At 37.2% G+C, this 18,648-nt stretch overlaps 3 protein-coding genes across 4 annotated transcripts; all 3 read left to right on the forward strand.

Moving 5' to 3' along the window:
* Nucleotides 1-340: 340 nt before the first annotated feature.
* On the forward strand, nucleotides 341-4,978 carry LOC122001805 (elongation factor 2-like). Its single transcript, XM_042556744.1, has 3 exons — nucleotides 341-414; nucleotides 2,128-2,258; nucleotides 2,339-4,978. Exons 2-3 carry the CDS (start codon nucleotides 2,168-2,170, stop codon nucleotides 4,777-4,779), a joined length of 2,532 nt encoding a protein of 843 aa, XP_042412678.1. The 5' UTR covers nucleotides 341-414; nucleotides 2,128-2,167; the 3' UTR covers nucleotides 4,780-4,978.
* A 374-nt stretch (nucleotides 4,979-5,352) lies between these two features.
* On the forward strand, nucleotides 5,353-6,365 carry LOC122000265. The gene is made up of 2 exons (XM_042554729.1): nucleotides 5,353-5,644; nucleotides 5,961-6,365. The coding sequence occupies exons 1-2, from the start codon at nucleotides 5,517-5,519 to the stop codon at nucleotides 6,235-6,237; spliced, it is 405 nt and encodes a 134-aa protein (XP_042410663.1). The 5' UTR covers nucleotides 5,353-5,516; the 3' UTR covers nucleotides 6,238-6,365.
* Nucleotides 6,366-8,754: 2,389 nt separating this feature from the next.
* LOC122001806 (cysteine--tRNA ligase CPS1 homolog, chloroplastic/mitochondrial-like) lies at nucleotides 8,755-18,405 on the forward strand. Of its 2 annotated transcripts, none has more exons than XM_042556745.1 (9): nucleotides 8,755-9,267; nucleotides 10,533-10,596; nucleotides 11,009-11,170; nucleotides 16,713-16,883; nucleotides 16,974-17,255; nucleotides 17,327-17,452; nucleotides 17,520-17,717; nucleotides 17,786-17,887; nucleotides 17,958-18,405. In XM_042556745.1, the coding sequence occupies exons 1-9, from the start codon at nucleotides 8,879-8,881 to the stop codon at nucleotides 18,189-18,191; spliced, it is 1,728 nt and encodes a 575-aa protein (XP_042412679.1). In that variant the 5' UTR covers nucleotides 8,755-8,878; the 3' UTR covers nucleotides 18,192-18,405. The 2 variants fall into 2 exon arrangements, with proteins under 2 accessions (XP_042412679.1, XP_042412680.1); XM_042556746.1 differs by having other exon boundaries at nucleotides 9,057-9,182.
* Nucleotides 18,406-18,648: the final 243 nt, after the last annotated feature.

The following is an 18,648-nucleotide window of genomic DNA, read 5'->3' on the forward strand; positions in this document are numbered from 1 at the left end:
AATCCAAAAAAAGAAAATCATATAATTTATATTAAATTTTACCTTTTATAATTGACGAACATATAAACTAAGAATAACTAAGAAAGCAAATAAATTTTTTTCTTAAATTAAATTAAGAATTTCTTGGTTGATTTTATTCAATTTAAAATAATAAATAAAGGCAAGTAAAACCATAATACGGAACTAACTAAATTGAACAGTTCGATTATTAAATCGTTACGGAAGATGGGGCCACCTCTTCTCCAATTGAAAGACTGGTACAACGGTGGGGTATGTATCAACGGATGCACATACATTATGAAACTTTAACTCTATAAATAGCGCGGAGAGTGGCAGAACGAGGGTAACGTAGCAAGCTTAGGGTTACGCTTCGTGCAATTGCGGCGTGGTTCTCTTTTTTCTCCATCTTGAGAGGTATTACTCTTGCCGCCGCCGATCTCTCTTAAGATCTCATGTTTCTCTGTCAGATGTTTTCTGGAGCTTTTATGCAATTTGGATCGCTCTCGACGGATTTGTTCTCTGAGATAATCTTGGCTGCATATTGCAAAATTTGGCCCGAGAGCCATGGTCGTAGACGGCTGATTTGTTTTTGTTGATATCTTACGCTGTGATCTTGATATTATCATAGTTTTGGTGAATCTCGATTGGCTTGGCAGGAAATACGTATATTTGTAACATTAGTTGGTGTTACGAACGTTTAAATTCTTCTCGTGTTGTTTATTAAATACGCTTGGATGTTTATCTTGTAAGGTTCAAAATCGTTTTTTTTTTTTGCTGATTTGCTTTTTCTTTTTCTTTCTGATCTTTGACTCTGAGATTGGAGTTTGACGGGATGATTCATCATTGAATTTTATTTTCATCTACTAATGTTCTGTTGATTTGTTGATCTGTTAGACAAAGATCTGAAATTTGAATGTGGTTTTCTCCCCAGAAAATATTATTTTCTTATATAGCTTAGAGGTTGCATTTTGATTTTTTTTTGTGTTATTGATCTTGGTCTACAATATTAATTGATAGCTAGTATGTGCCATCAATTGAAAATCTAAATGCTTATAAAGCTAATATCTGAGTTTACGTTAGATGACTAAACTGTTAAATTTAACCTTTTTAGCACCTATATATTGATACGTCAATGTTCTTCCCTCTTTTGTTATTCTAGGGGCAATTTGGGTTGTGATTAGTATGGTGTTGAAGTGGAAGGATCATGGGCTAACGCCTTAGTTTTTATATACGGATTTCCTTCAAGTGGTTATTGTACATTGACTATCAAGTACAGGCATCGTGCATATTTAAGGCTTATGACTTGTGCTATTTACAATTATACTGATTGTGCTATTTCCTGTATAATGTTTCAAGTAAATTTGATTTGTATCATGTTTGCAACCTAAAGATTCATAAATATGTTTGAAGAAACACAGGACATATGACAATGACTGAATCTGTCTGTTGGTCTATATATTTTGTATTTTATATTAATTTAGATGTATGACCCTTTTGTTTCTGAATAGTTTTATCATCTTCTCTTGTTGTTGCTTTACTTTTAATCGATCTATTCTAGCTTCATATGTTTACATATTTTCATGGTTCCTACGTATTTCTTTTTCTGGTTCTTAACTTCCTGTCGGTGTTGGTTTTCATACTTTTATTTCTTAATTTGTATTTTATACTGATCAACTTTCATGTGAATGATGGCCCTATAACAGGATTCCCTTTAAATTTGTTACATCTCAGCTTAATATTTTTTGTTTGTGCGGAAATCCATGCTTTGTTGACAAATCGGGTATAGCTTCTGTGTCTGTGGTATTGATTGACATTTACTGTGTCATTTGAGTTCATAATTTCAGTTGTTGCTTGGTGTTCAATTATGATAAGTTATTAACACTTTGTTATCTTTCGTTAACTACATTTGTTTTGGTTGTTTTCTTTAAACTATTTTTTAAAGCCTTATTAATACGCTCCTCATCTTTTTATAAATTATTATGAGATTGCTTTTCTTTGTTAAAAAAAAGCTTTAAAAAAAAGGGAAGCTGGATATAAAGTTGTCTTTTTCATTATTCAAATTTTTTTCTCTATTGTTATATGATTCATTGTGACCAGGAACCTGTTCTGTCATTTGTGCATTCACAGGGTCATTTGGAGGATTGTATAATTTCTAAAACCGGTCGAGATGGTGAAGTTCACAGCCGAAGAACTCCGTCGCATCATGGACATGAAGCATAACATCCGCAACATGTCTGTCATTGCACATGTCGATCATGGTTAGTTATTCCCTAGCTCATACTTTCTCGATACATTGTGAAGTAACAAATACATCAAGTGTTGTTTCTTATATTTGCAGGTAAATCAACCCTCACTGATTCTCTCGTTGCTGCTGCTGGAATCATCGCACAAGAAGTCGCTGGAGATGTTAGGATGACTGATACTCGCCAAGACGAGGCTGAACGTGGTATTACAATCAAATCCACTGGGATTTCCCTTTACTATGAGATGACAGAGGAATCTCTAAAAAACTACAAGGGCGAAAGGAGTGGAAATGAATATCTAATCAACCTCATAGATTCACCCGGGCACGTTGACTTTTCTTCCGAGGTCACAGCGGCTCTTAGAATCACTGATGGAGCGTTAGTCGTCGTGGACTGTATTGAAGGTGTTTGTGTCCAGACTGAAACTGTGCTCAGGCAAGCTTTGGGTGAAAGAATTAGGCCCGTATTGACTGTCAACAAGATGGATAGGTGTTTCTTGGAGCTTCAGGTTGAAGGGGAAGAAGCCTATCAAACATTCCAACGCGTCATCGAGAATGCCAATGTTATCATGGCAACCTATGAAGATGCTCTTCTTGGTGACGTCCAAGTGTATCCAGAGAAGGGTACTGTGGCATTCTCTGCAGGTTTGCATGGTTGGGCATTCACTCTGACCAACTTCGCCAAAATGTATGCTGCCAAATTTGGAGTCGATGAGTCAAAGATGATGGAGAGGCTCTGGGGTGAGAATTATTTCGATCCAGCTACCAAGAAGTGGACTACTAAGAATACAGGATCTGCTACCTGTAAGCGTGGCTTCGTCCAGTTCTGCTACGAACCAATCAAGCAGATTATTAAAACTTGCATGAATGATCAGAAAGACAAGTTGTGGCCGATGTTGCAGAAGCTCGGCGTGACGATGAAATCCGATGAGAAAGAGCTGATGGGCAAAGCTTTGATGAAGCGAGTCATGCAGACTTGGCTTCCGGCGAGCACGGCTCTGCTGGAGATGATGATCTTCCATCTTCCGTCTCCTTCCAAGGCGCAGAGATACCGTGTGGAGAACTTGTATGAGGGTCCTCTCGATGATGTCTACGCTAATGCCATCAGAAATTGTGACCCAGAAGGCCCCCTCATGCTGTACGTTTCGAAGATGATTCCAGCTTCCGACAAGGGCAGGTTCTTTGCATTTGGCCGGGTGTTCTCCGGCAAGGTAGCTACCGGGATGAAGGTCCGGATCATGGGGCCGAACTACGTGCCAGGGCAGAAGAAAGACTTGTACGTCAAGAGCGTCCAAAGAACTGTCATCTGGATGGGCAAGAAACAGGAATCAGTGGAGGATGTCCCCTGTGGAAACACAGTCGCCATGGTCGGTCTGGATCAGTTCATCACCAAGAATGCAACTCTGACAAACGAGAAGGAAGTGGATGCGCATCCCATCAGGGCCATGAAGTTCTCTGTCTCCCCCGTCGTGCGTGTCGCCGTGCAATGCAAGCTCGCGTCGGACCTGCCTAAGCTCGTGGAAGGATTGAAGCGCCTAGCTAAGTCAGACCCCATGGTGCTGTGCACGATAGAGGAGTCTGGCGAGCACATCATCGCCGGAGCCGGGGAGCTTCACCTCGAAATCTGCTTGAAGGACCTGCAAGATGATTTCATGGGAGGAGCCGAGATCGTGGTATCCGACCCGGTCGTTTCCTTCCGAGAAACTGTGCTCGAGAAGTCATGCAGGACCGTGATGAGCAAGTCCCCCAACAAGCACAACCGCCTGTACATGGAAGCGCGGCCCATGGAAGAGGGTCTCGCCGAGGCAATCGACGACGGGCGCATCGGTCCGAGAGACGACCCCAAAGTGCGGTCCAAGGTCCTTTCGGAGGAGTTCGGCTGGGACAAGGATTTGGCCAAGAAGATTTGGTGCTTCGGCCCCGAGACCACCGGCCCCAACATGGTGGTCGACATGTGCAAGGGAGTTCAGTACCTCAACGAGATCAAGGACTCTGTCGTGGCCGGCTTCCAGTGGGCATCCAAAGAAGGAGCACTCGCCGAGGAAAACATGCGAGGAATCTGCTTCGAGGTGTGCGACGTCGTCCTCCACGCCGATGCCATCCATAGAGGCGGTGGGCAGGTCATCCCCACCGCGAGAAGGGTCATCTACGCTGCCCAGCTGACGGCCAAACCAAGGCTTCTGGAGCCTGTCTACCTAGTAGAAATCCAGGCCCCTGAACAGGCTCTCGGTGGCATATACGGCGTGCTCAACCAGAAACGAGGCCACGTCTTCGAAGAGATTCAAAGGCCCGGCACTCCTCTGTACAACATCAAGGCCTACCTCCCCGTCATCGAGTCTTTCGGATTCTCCAGCACGCTGAGAGCCGCCACCTCCGGCCAAGCATTCCCCCAGTGCGTGTTCGACCACTGGGACATGATGTCTTCTGACCCGCTCGAGTCAGGGTCGCAGGCAGGGCAACTGGTGGCCGACATCCGCAAGAGGAAGGGGCTGAAGGAGCAAATGACTCCCCTCTCTGAGTTCGAAGACAAGCTCTAGACCTTCAAGTTTCAACTTCACTTCCTGATTACCCTTTTCGCGCATTGGGATTTTGGTTAATGTTTTCGAGTTTATTTTACGGTGCAGGTTTCCCTTTTCTGAGAGTAATCATTCTGGAACCGAGTTATGTTTTCTTAGGCGAGCATCTGATGCTCTGGTTATTTATGTTTTGAGCAGAGTAATTGCGATTTCCATTTAATAGTTTAGTTCATTTTATACTTTTAACTCTCTCGCTGAATTCAGCCTCTGCTCCAAAAAAAAAATTAAGGGTGTCAATCTACAATTTGAATATGAATGTTATAATCTGATTAAAAATAATTTTTGATATATATAATTTTTAAAATAAAATTTAATTTAACTTTAGAAACCCCAGTAAATTTTAAATTCAGACAAAACCGCGTCAATTTGAGCTCGACCCGATCCACCAATATCGAATGCCCCACTAACTTGAGACGGGCGAATAACGCAATCCACCATGGACAGATGGCTCAATTCCTCCCGTCAAACCCCATGGTGGACAAACAAAAGGCTGCGTGAATTGCGATGGATTTGGACGAACATATCCACTGCCAGCCAATTTGCCATGAAGAAAAAGAATCCAAGACACAAGGAGAGGCACGCCAATGGCAAAAGGGAGCACCTCGCCTTTTCAACCCCCCCTTTAAATCGCAAGCAAGTACATAGAAATGTTCCCCTGAGGCATCAAACTTGAGCAATTTCTATAGCTGGGTTTCGATATGGGCGAAGCTGTAGTCGATGACGAAGAACTCTCTGATTTCGACTCCGACTACGACGATGATGCAAACATGAGTAAGACTGGACCTCTGTATGAGCTATCTACTCTAATGGAGCAACTGCCTATCAAGTAAGTAAATATAGGACCGCAAATGAGTTATAAATCAAGCCGTTCAAATAGTTTGAGTTTGGTTTGTTTAATTCAAACTTATTTGATTAAGCTAGGCAATACATGTTTTTTTTTTAAAAAAAATTATTTTAAAAAATAATTTATAATCTTTATTCATAAAGATTAACTAGCTAATTAAAAGTTTGTCCATTGTTGATGAAACTCATTCATTTAATTAACTTTTAACGTAATAAATAAATATAAATAAATTTTTACCAAGCTAAACTTTTCATAAATATTTAATTCATTTAGGCCCCTAAATAAATAGATCTTGCAGGAGAGGGCTCTCAAAATACTACCAGGGGAAGTCACAGTCCTACACGTCCCTCTCGGTGGTCCGGGGCATAGAGGACTTGCCAAAGAAGGAGAGCTCTTACAAGAGAAAGATGGCGAAGGCATGCGAGAGCTACAAGGGAGTGGATGCAAGGCAGAAGAAGGGTACTGGTCATGCTCTTGCAGGGAAGGTTCCAAGGGTTGCTTCTTGTGCTTCTTTGGCCACACCGAGCGACAACAAGAAAACCACCTCTTGTTCCCGCACAGAAAAATTCATGTGATTCTCATTGATTGTTTTTTTTTTTAAATTATATATCGTTTCTAGATAAGGAAGAAAAATCGAGTTGTGTGTTTTTTATGTATTTTGATGCGTTACTAATAATACGATTTAAGTTAGTTGTTGTTTGTGTTTCTAATGTGTAAATTTGTTGACTTAACACGATCGAGTTGTGTTTAACTTACTGACTTAGTAGCCTCGAATGAATGGTTAAGCTTTGGAGAAACTTGAAGAACTCAAGGGCATGGACCATTGATTGACAATGAATCCTAGTCATAAAGAAGGACGAACTAGCTAGGCGAGCTTAATGTATTTGAATACTTGGCGGACTAATGCAAGCTTAGGGAGCTTGGTGCATTCGATAACTTACCAGCTTAGATTGAAGAGATTAAAGATCATAAAAGTGAGTGTTGATAGATTATGAAAGTCAATTAGGTAGAGGGTTTGACTTTAATACAATATTTTTGACAAGAGGTAAAATCCATTCGATTTATTTTAGAAGCATTAGCTTTAATTCGACGGCTACATTTGGCTTGCCATTCAACTAGAGGTTTTGTTCAATTGAGATGACTAGATTAGAGTTGTTGGAGTGCTTATTATACTCGAGAGCACACGATAATATTCTCATTTTCATCCATGAATAAGTGCTCAAAATCTTCAAAGCTCTCCTAATCTCCTCGACCCCTATCTTAATGTTTCTTGTATCTTTTGAGAGAGAACTTATCGTAAACAATCATAGGTCGTGTAAGTAGAGTAGATAAGTATTTCGATACTTCTGCGACCATTAATTGTTGACACGATCGACCAAACACAGACGAGAACACTCAGCTACTGACTTTTATTTTTTAAAAATATGACCCGCAATCTTAAAGTACTGTTTTTGTCTAAGGTGTAAGGTGTGTCGTCTAGTCCATAATTTTTGGTCTCTTTCTGATCCCTTCCACAATTTATATGTCGAATTTAGTTAAAATTATCGAATTTAGTTAAAATTGACTATGATCTCACTTGAATTCACCTTCCCATCTAGATTATAACTTGGGTTAAGTCAAGCGACTGAAGACCGCAGGCGATTGAGCGGACTGTATGGCACTGACAAGTGGGAGGCTCGTCCACTGTCGGCGGCCTTCGATCATCTGGTTCAACTCAAACTATAACTTAGATGGAAAGATGAATTCAAGAGAGATCATAATTAATTTTGATCCAACATCTAAATGGTAGAAGGGACTAGGAGGGGATAAAAAATTATGGACCACAGAATCTAAACTGGTTTATTGGTGCTACTAAATTATATTTTTAAGTGTTATGAAATTATATAATAGATGTCAATAAATCTATATTATAGTTACTATCACATTATATTATAGATAATAACAAATTATACTGAAGGTGCTGCTAAATGATATGATGCATGCTACCAAATTATGTCTTAGTTATATGGATAGTTTTTATGTTATTGGATTATATTTTTTATTATATTATTATTTATATTTAAAAAAATTATTTTATTTTATTACTGTTAAATAATTTTTTTTAATCTTTCTCTTACTCATTTGATATACATATTTGTTATAGTTTCATGTCTTTTAACTAAAATATTTATTGATCGTTTAAGTATATATTCGTATCATTTTAAACATGTCTCTTAATAGATGCATCATTATTTTTTTCTTTAATATTTTTTGTTTCTTATCTTGTCCATTCTTATATATTGGTACATCCTCCTTAATATCTTCATATCTACAATTCTTATATTCTACTCATGTGTTCGAGTTATAACATAATATTCTATTTCAACTATTCTGATTACAAAGAATACATGACAACCTCCTCTATTTCAACTATTCTGATTCTATTCTATATAAGATGTCTCTTTCAATCCTTGTATCATTTTTATAAAAATGATACTAAATATTTAAAACTCTCAAATATAAGACAACTCATTATTTTTTATTTTAATAATTATTTTATTATGTCTAGCATTATTAAATTTAAATTTTATTTATTTTATCTTTATTCTACAGGGTTTAAAATTTTTCACCTTTAGTATTTTTTTTTTGTCAAAATTTAGATTTAACATTTATTCTCCACGTGTCTCATTTTGCAAATTTTACAAATGCTACTAAAATTGTATCATAGGTGTGACCAAATTGCTAAATTACATTATAGTTATTAGCAAATTTAATTATAGGTGCTAATAAATTATAGGTATTTTGTTAGAGAAATAGTTTGTATCCTGGTTTTAATTTTACTCCTCAAAATTACTAAATTATATTATAAATACAATTAAATTATATTATATACGCTAATAAATTGTATCATTTAATTATATTTATTAAATCTAAACAGTAGTGTAATTTTTTTGAAATTTAATGTAGAAATTATATTATTAAATTCTTTTATTTATAATAAATAGTGAAAATAAGGAAATTCTGAATAGATTTCAAAACTAAGATGATATATTTATTATTATTATTATTATTATTATTCCTGATAGCAACCTCTGGAGAATAAAAGGGGGGACTTGGGTTATCTTCGCGAGTAGTTCCTGCAGCGGCAATCTCGCGTTTGCCGGCGCCGGCGATAAGGCGAGCGTTAGGCGGCCAACAGAACCAGGGACGGTGCCTGCAGAGACTCATCCACAAGGAATGACTGCCTCACTGAAGCGCTGCTGCCTTCTCTTCTTCTCTCCCATCTCCCCCTTCTCCCTCGCGAGATTGGGCCCTCAAATCTCCGCCCGCGACCTCTCCTCCCTCTTCCTCAGATCAAAGGAAAAGAAATATCTCTCCTTTTCTCGACCCTTCTTCTCTCCTCCCCAATCCATTCCTTGCGACGGCGCCAATGGGAGGACGCCGGTGTCGGCCGAGGCGAAGCCGGCTACGGAGCTTTACCTCTACAATACCATGGAAAGGGAGAAGGCTCTATTTCAGCCGAGGATTCCCGGTAGAGTGGGTATGTACGTTTGTGGCGTTACCACCTACGACCTCAGCCATATCGGCCACGCTCGGGTCTATGTTACCTTTGATGTTCTTTATCGGTAAAGTTTCAATTTTTATAATTTTCAAGATGATACAATCTGGGGTTTGGGAAATTTTTTTATTGGATTGTTACACTCTGATCTACGCAAGAAAGTTTTCAACTGGTTTCCGAGTAAAAAGGGCTTCATTTGATTTATTCTATTTAAATTTGCAACTATCTTGTGAGGTTTTTGCACTTGAAGTTTCAGTGTCGGCTTTCAAAGTTTCCAACTTCGGTCATGCAATCATTTATCTTTTGCTAGAAGGGATTATATGATTCCATATTTAAGCATCATGCAGTTGCTTTAGATGTTAGCTTTATCTTAATTCAGCTCTGTGACCAATACATTCATGTTTCATTATGGATTGAATTAATTTCTTGGTGCTTTGAGTGCCTGTTATAAAATGTGATTTTTGACTATTAAGTTTAAGGTCCTTTATCTTGTATAATAATGTGAACTTCCAACAATCGGGCGACTATTGGAATCTTACAAATTCAAGTAGATCAGCTCAATTGTGGTACTTAAATCTTAAGTGGTTTGACTACTTATTCTTATATAATTATGACACTGAGAAATCCATGTTAGATTGTAAATAATGGGAATGAAATGTTGCAGAAATCAGCATTCACCGACCTCTTTGATTTTATCAGAGAATTCACAGAGTATTCTGCATTTTGTGCTTGAGTGTCAGACTAGATATAAGATATAAGCTCATTTCCTCTGTTAATCATCTCTAGGTTTATTCAATAAGAATAAAACAACATCTCATTTTAGTGAATTCAGTGAAAGTGAGTGTTCACAGCAAGTGTTTTCTATTTTTCAAAAAGGATTTATCTTTCTTATTTTTTTTCTACAAGTTTCTTGCCCATGTAACTGACACAGAAATCTGGGTAATCAAACCATAATTATGAATAATGATACAGAGAAGCTGGCTGTGGAGCTTAGTAAAGTTCGTAGTATTTCATAGTTAAATGGTGCACTTGTATGATCATTGCATGTCTAGGCTACAGATATAGTACAGATATTAACAACAATATACTCTTGGAGTCTTGGTCAAACCTGACATAATCACAGGTATTCTTCCTCTAAAATGATCTACTTGCATCTTTTGATCTCACATATCTTGTCTTGGCACACATCATCTTCTTGGTTGTGTTGTAATGTTGATTGTTTACCCTATCTTGCTAAAAATATGATGTATCTTGTGATAAGTTTTTTCGTCTCTTCTTATCTTATCTATAGATAGCAAATAAACTTATCATCCCTAACTGTCAATATGACAGATATTTGAAGCATCTGAATTATGATGTCTGTTATGTGCGAAACTTCACAGATGTTGATGACAAGGTAACAACTTGAATCTCATACTTGTTCTCATCAACTTAGCTATACATTTAACTTAGGTACTGTTTCTACTTGGAGAACACTAGAAATTAGAACCATATATTCCTGATCAATTATCTTGTCTTCCTCAATAACTGTTTTGAAGGTCTTGGTGTTTATAAGCAAGACATTTTCTCTTCTAGTTACCACATCCATAATCCTGCGCAGATATTCACACATCTCATACTTTTCTTTTGAGACAATTGATTTGCATTACATCTATCATCTCACTTTGTTTTCTGCTGCATGACAATGTAGTGATTCTAGTTTCTTAGTTTATATTTACACTTTCTAGTAGTATTCAGCTTTGTAGTCTAAGATTTTTCTTGTAAATGTATGATAAGGAACCTAATCTCTGAATTTGTAATATCCGTAGATTATTGCTAGAGCAAATGAATTGGGTGAAGATCCTTTAAGGTTGAGCAGTCGTTATTGTGATGAATTTCACATTGACATGGCTTACCTACAATGTTTGCCTCCGTCTATTGAACCACGTGTTTCTGATCACATAAATCAGATCATAGACATGATTAAGCAGGTACATTGTGATGTATATATTTTTTTACTCTAACTTAATTAACCTCATTCAAACATTCTATTGATTGTTTCTTGCTTATATTAAATTTCACCATGTTGCTCACTCAGTATGCTTATCATGCTATGTATTTTTTTTTCATACTACGTTCTGCCTAAGCCATATTAATTACTCCCATCTACTTTGGTGCTTCTATTTCTTTTAGACTGATCAACATGTTAGTTCGAACTACTTGGGATTGACTACATGGATCTTCTCTCTCCATTAAAGTATATGCAAGACAATATTTATTATTAGTAATATCCAAATCTCTTATATAAAGCATATTATCTGAATTGTAGTTTTCTTTGGTCTCCCTCTACCACTCTAATCAATTCAACTAAATTATATAATTGATTGCTTGTCTACAAACAATTATTACCATCTCATTCTATTTTATCTCATTCATCATCTGTCTAAGCGCTTAATTACTTACCTGATAATAATATTTTTGATTTATTTTTATAACCTCACACATCCATCTTTACTCTCCACTGTTAATTCTCTATGTAAATTGTAAATGTTTTTCTTTTAACAGGTTTAATCATTAATGCACCTCACTTATCCATTATACTTCCAAATTATAATTTATTGGCCAGTGTACTAATATACCAGAACTGACAAGCTACGATCCCAATTAATTGAAGCCAGTTAGACAAACCTTATTCTAGCATTATACTCTAATTGTATTAGATAGAGTTCTCTTTTATCTCCTCTTCCTTGCACACCTTCAATCCTAATTGATTGATCTTGTCTTATTATGAACTTGCTGGTGTTCCATATCAGCATATTTTATAATTCTATCATTCGATTAGAGCTGCACTTAATTGCTATTGGACACATTTATCTTGTCTTGTAATTCACAAATTCATCTTAGCATATTTTATCTTTGTTGCATTGACTTTATGTTTGCATTCTTTCTTAACCACCCTCACCTGTAAAGTATGGTTAGCGATACAATTTATGCATTTAGCTAAGGTGCAGTTGACAAATGCACAAGACTTTAGAACTCATCTCCATTTTGACTGCTTAGATTGTATCTGTAATCAAAATATAAAAAAAAAATTAATTGCAGGGGTTCCTTTCCTATTCAATTAATTACATCCACATTTTTATCATTATACTGATGTACAAATCACAAAGTCCTTCACGAAACTGGCTTTTAGGAATTGCCTATTTAGCTAGGAACAATGCATGCACTCATTCTAATCAAAGGAGTAAATCTTCCTAAGTTACATAAAGTAGCAACATATACAACAATACCACTCAATTTTTCTATGGTCATAATATATATTCAATGCTAAAGTAACTCTTCCTCTCTTGTTGTCATCCTCTCTTTTGCTCTTCTCTTCCTCTTGTTTTCTCTTTCCTCTTCTTCCTCTGTTCCCATTCACCACCAAACTGAGAACATGGAGACTGCACTGGTACGACCATAGCCACTAACATCTAATGATCCTAGATTCCTGTTTCTACCAGATATGGAAAATTTGTGGAATAATATAAGAATGTTTTCTCTCGAACATATCATTCCATGGCAGTGGTGGAGCCACATTAATGGCTACTCGAGCTGTAGCCGGGGTAGCCAATGACGGTCATAAATAAATTTATGAGGGAAGAAAGGAAAAAAATGTGGGAAAGGGGCGGCTAGCCTAGGGCGACGATGTTAGCGTCGGTGGCTAGTCCGGGGTGATGACGTTGGCGTCGGCGCTCGTGACCCACAGGCTGGGTAGATCACCTGGGTTGGCTCTCGCCATTGTTCCATGGCATTCAAAAAACTAAAGGTTAGCAACTATATCTTACACTAAATCCCTCTATAACATGCCATCTTGATTGTAAAAGAAGAATCCTCAGCATCTCCTTGAGCATTGCTCTGCCAAAGCTCTGTGCTTTCCTCTCTTGGTTGTGGTTGTCGACAAATTGTATTTTTGCTCTTGGTCTCTCTCCCTCCCTCCTGCTTGGCCTCTGGTGGCACAGTATACACAAACAAACAACAACAACAACAACAACCAAGCCTTTTCCCACTAGGTGGGGTCGGCTGTATGAATCCTTTTACGCCATTGAGCTCTATCTCCTATTATATCATCATCTATATTTAAATAAATTTTATCTTGTTTTATTGTTGCTAACCAAGTCTTTTTTGGTTTTCCTCTTCCTCGTTTGATATGCATATTTATCATAGTTTCACATCGCCTAACTGGAGCATTTATTGGTCGTCTAAGCACATGTCCGTACCATCTTAAACGTGTCTCTCGGAGTTTTCCCTCAATAGATGCAACTCCGACTTTCTCTCTAATCCTCTCATTTCTTATTTTGTCCATCTTCGTATGTCCACACATCCACCTTAACATCCTCATCTCTGCAACTCTCATCTTCTGCTCGTGTGCTCGAGTCATAGCCCAACATTCAGCTCCATATAACATAGCAGGTCTAACCGCGGTTTTATAGAACTTACCTTTAAGTTTAAGAGGTACTTTACGGTCACATAAAACACTCGACGTTCCCCTCCATTTCACCCATCCTGCTTGTATTCTATGTAAGACATCTCTCTCAATCCCTCCATCGTTTTACAAAAGTATAATCCAAAAATGATTCTAATGCTAATTTTTAATTGTTTTTCTCTTAAGTATACTATATTTTCTAAACACTTATCTCCAGCTAATTTACTAGCTCAAATATTTTAGTGTTACTATTTCTTTTGGGGTTCAAATTTCATATTTCGTTTAAGTATTATTAATGGTATTATATTTTAATGAGTGATTCTTATTACTAGATAAATGTTTATACCAAAAGATAGGCTTTTAGTATACATCCTGACTGTAACCCTATCTTTATTGGAAATGCTTGAGTTACTCTGTCCGAAATCTTTACCCTAGTTGTTACATCCTCGTACATATCTTTAATTAGTCCAATATATATTATGCTAACAACTCTCTTTTCTAGAATTCTCCATATAATTTCTCGGGACTCTATCATAAGTTTTTTTTAAGTCAATGAATACCATATGTAAATCTTATTTTTACTTTTGATATTTTTCAATTAATTGTCTAAGAAGATGTATAGCTTCTATTGTCGACCTTCCAGACATGAACCAAAATTGATTTTCGATCACCGTGTCTCCTTCCTTAATCTTTTTTCTATTACTTTTTCCCAAAATTTCATAGTATGACTCATTAGTTTAATACCACTATAGTTTGCACAATTTTGTACGTCTTCCTTATTCTTATATAAGGGAACTAGAATACTTATCCTCCATTGATCAGACATTTTTTTCGTTTTCAATATCATGTTAAATAATTTTGTAAGCCATTCAATACCTTGTTTCCCTAAGCACTTCCACACCTCTATCGGAATATCATCTGGTCCAACGACTTTTCCATTGTGCATCTCATTTAAAGTTTGTTTTACTTCTGAAGTTTGAATTCTACGATAAAAATTAAAATTTCGATGCTCATTTGACCTAATTAAATTACCCAAGTTAAGTTGGTCTCCTAAACCTTCATTAAAAAGTTGATGAAAATACCTCTTCCACCGCTCTTTTATTTCTCCATCGCTTACTAATACCCTATTACATTCATCTTTAATACATTTTATTTGACTAAAATCTCTTGTTTTTCTTTCTCTCACTTTAGCTATTCTATAAATGTCTCTTTCCCCTTCTTTTGTATCCAATTTTTGATATAAGCGTTCAAAAGTTTCATATTTTACTTCACTCACCACTTTCTTAGCTTCTTTCTTGGCTATTGTATATTTTTTTAAGTTTTCCTCATTCTTACAAATATATAATTCCTTATAAGCTATTCGTTTTTCCTTCACTTTCTCTTGTACTTTCTTATTCCACCACCAAGATTCTTTACTTAGCGGTGCATGCCCCTTTGACTCACCGAGGACACTCTTAGCTACTATTTTTAACTTTGATATCATCTTATCCCATGTTGTATTAGAGTCATCATATATTTCACCTAATGCTTGTACTTCTATCTTCTCCTTAAATATATGTTGCTTCCCATCCTTTAACTTCCACCACTTAATTCTAGGAATTGTATATATTTTCTTTCTATTGATACTATGTTTAAGGCGTATATCCAACACTACTACCCTATGTTGGGTAGTTAAGCTTTCTCTAGGGATGACTTTGCAATCATTACAAATCTTTCTATCCTTCTTCCTAACCATAAGAAAGTCAATTTGCGATTTATTATTCCCACTTTTGAATGTGACTAAGTGTTCTTCTCTTTTCTTAAAAAACGTATTAGCTAATATAAGGTCATATGCTATCGCAAAATCTAATATAGTTTTCCCTTCCTCATTCCTCGTTCCAAACCCATAGCTCCCATGTACTCTCTCATATTCCTCATTTTTCACTCCGACATGCCCATTTAGATCACCTCCTATTAAAATCCTTTCATTTGGTGAAATATTTTGTAATATTTCATCTAAGTCCTCCCAAAACCTTAATTTGGTAGCTTCATCTAATCCTACTTGTGGTGCATATACGCTAATTATGTTCATAGTTTCTTTCGCCACTATTATCTTAAGGACTATAATTCTATCCCCTTTTCTAACTACTTCTACAACTTCATCCTTTAACAAACTATTTACAATAATACCCACTCCATTTCTTGTTTTACTCTTTCCAGTGTACCATAACTTAAAACCCGAGTTCTCTATTATCTTTGCCTTCTCACCTGTCCATTTTGTCTCTTGTACACACAAAATATTAATTTTTCTCCTAATCATCATATCTACTACCTCCATTGATTTACCAGTGAGAGTTCCTATGTTCCATGTTCCAAATCTTAGATTATTAGTTTTCCTATCATATTTGTTCTTATCTAACCTATGGTGTGAGAACTCTTGCCTATTTAACACTACACCCAAGTTCTCATGGAGATGTAGCGGTCCTTGCTGAGACGTTACAGTTGGACCCTGTAACGCGAACTCTTGCATATTTATCACTACACCCGAGTTCTGGAGATGTAGCGGTCCTTGCCGAGACGTTACAGTCGGACCCTGCAACGCGTTCCTTCCGGGGAACAACCTAGCATTAGCACAATAGTTTAATGAATTCATTCATGAAATATTTGTCATAGTTTGACGCTGGCTGGCAACCTAACGCAACTCTCCTCCTTTATCCGGGCTTGGGACCGGCCATGACCGGCCATGACAGTGTACACAAACACACGAAGGAAAAAAAAGCAAGACCTTTCCTTCACACTACTGTTGATTTAAATTCATGGCAGGGATAGACATGGAGCCTCCTAATTCAATAATAGAATTTAATCTCCATAAATAGTTGGGATAAACATGGCTGATTATGCTCTTATAATTCATATAAAAAAATTAAAATCCAAAACTTATTTTGCGTAGTAACTAAAAATTCTTTTACTGGTCAGTTCCTATTCCAAGTTTGTCGATTTGCAAATGTGTATTATGAACTTAATTGTTCATCAAAGGACATTGTTCATACGAATTTCGCTTTGATATTCCTGGCCTATCTTTCCAACAGATTCTTGATAACGGTTATGCCTACAGACTTGATGGGGATGTGTATTTTTCTGTTGACAAATTCCCTGCTTATGGTCAACTATCTGGACGGAAATTAGAAGATAATCGGTCGGGAGAAAGGGTTGCTGTGGATTCGAGAAAGATAAATCCTGCTGACTTTGCTCTGTGGAAGGTACGATAAGTTTTTTGGGTTCTTCCTGTTGAAGAACTTTAACATCACCTCATAGGCTAACCATATTAAATGAATTGCTATGTGCTGCAGTCTTCCAAGGATGGCGAACCATATTGGGAGAGCCCGTGGGGACCAGGAAGGCCAGGATGGCACATAGAATGCAGCGCGATGAGTTCGACATATCTTGGTTATATGTTTGACATACATGGTGGAGGGATGGACCTTGTGTTTCCCCACCACGAGAACGAAATTGCCCAGAGCTGTGCTGCTTGTAGCAAGAGCAGCATAGCCTATTGGGTACACAATGGATTTGTCACTGTAAATGAGGAAAAAATGTCCAAGTCACTGAAAAATTTCTTCACCATTCGCGAGGTAGAGTTCAGTAAATCATTCCTTGAGTTTCTCCTCGAGTCTATTAGTTCAACTAATTATGGAATTCTCAGGTCTTAGAGCTTTACCACCCATTGGCTTTGAGGTTCTTCCTAATTGGTACTCATTACCGGTCTCCAATTAACTACTCGACAGCACATCTTGATGTTGCTTCTGATCGACTGTATTATATCTATCAAGTAAGTTACCTCCATTTGCTCCTTCACTGAGATTGGTGTGGTTGAGTGTTCCCTGTGCATGGTTCAGAGCCTTTTGGATTGTGAAGAAGCTTTACGCCAGCAAGCCCGTCTTAGTGATTCTCTACCACCAGAAACTCTTCAATGCATCGATAAACTTCATCTCGATTTTGAGAGTTCAATGTCAGATGATCTGCACACTCCTGTCGCATTGGCTTCGATCTCTGAACCTCTTAGAATAATCAATGAGCTTCTGCACACAAAGAAGGTACGAGTCTTAAGTCCTCTCTGCGCACATAACTTTCTAATTCTAATCGGTGTTCATCCATTGAGCAGGGTAGGAAGCAAGAACTGAGAATGGAGTCTCTTTCTGCTCTGCAAAAGGGAATCAGTAATATTTTGAGTGTTCTTGGATTAGTTCCTTCAAATTTTTCTGAGGCAAGTATTTTTGTATTATGGATATGTCTAAAGTTAATATCTCGCTTAGTGACACATATTAGTAAATCAGATATTACAAGAGCTGAGGGAGAAGGCTCTGAAAAGAGCTGAAATCACAGAAGATGAACTGCTGCAAAAGATTGAAGAAAGGACATCGGCGAGGAAAAATAAGCAATACGAGAGATCCGATGAGATCAGGAAAGAGCTATCTACCATCGGAATCGCTCTCATGGATAGCCCCGATGGAACAAGTTGGAGGCCTACCGTCCCACAAAGTGTCGAGGAGCATGCGAATGTAACATGATTGCATTCTTTTCTCAGGCATTCACCGAAGTAGCTTCTTTTTTGTTTTTTTTCCTGCTCTCAGAACTGGCCAATTAAACATAGAAATGTAATTCTTTTTTGAAGTTATTGTTTCATGTATCCAAACACCATAAAACATGAATAATTTGACTCAAGAAACCACCTTCCTTAGGTCTTCTTCATTAGGTTTTTAAAAAATTTTGAGATTGAATAAATTTTTTTTAAATTTTTTTTCTTCTTTCGTAGTAGCTGTTTCTTTCAAAGGAACAGTGAGTTCTTATACTTCCAAGGGTTATTAATTATGAAAAATGTAAATATGGTAGAACAGATGCTAACTCCCTTATATCACAATTAACAAAGCAAATTGTCCAAGCCTTAGACTCCGCAACACGGAGGACAGTTAATAAGGCTAGCTATTGGCAATTTCCTCTACCACATGGATCTTTATTTATCTCTTT

The sequence above is a fragment of the Zingiber officinale genome, chromosome 7A (genome assembly GCF_018446385.1).
Source record: "Zingiber officinale cultivar Zhangliang chromosome 7A, Zo_v1.1, whole genome shotgun sequence".
In the NCBI taxonomy this organism is placed as follows: Eukaryota; Viridiplantae; Streptophyta; class Magnoliopsida; order Zingiberales; family Zingiberaceae; genus Zingiber; species Zingiber officinale.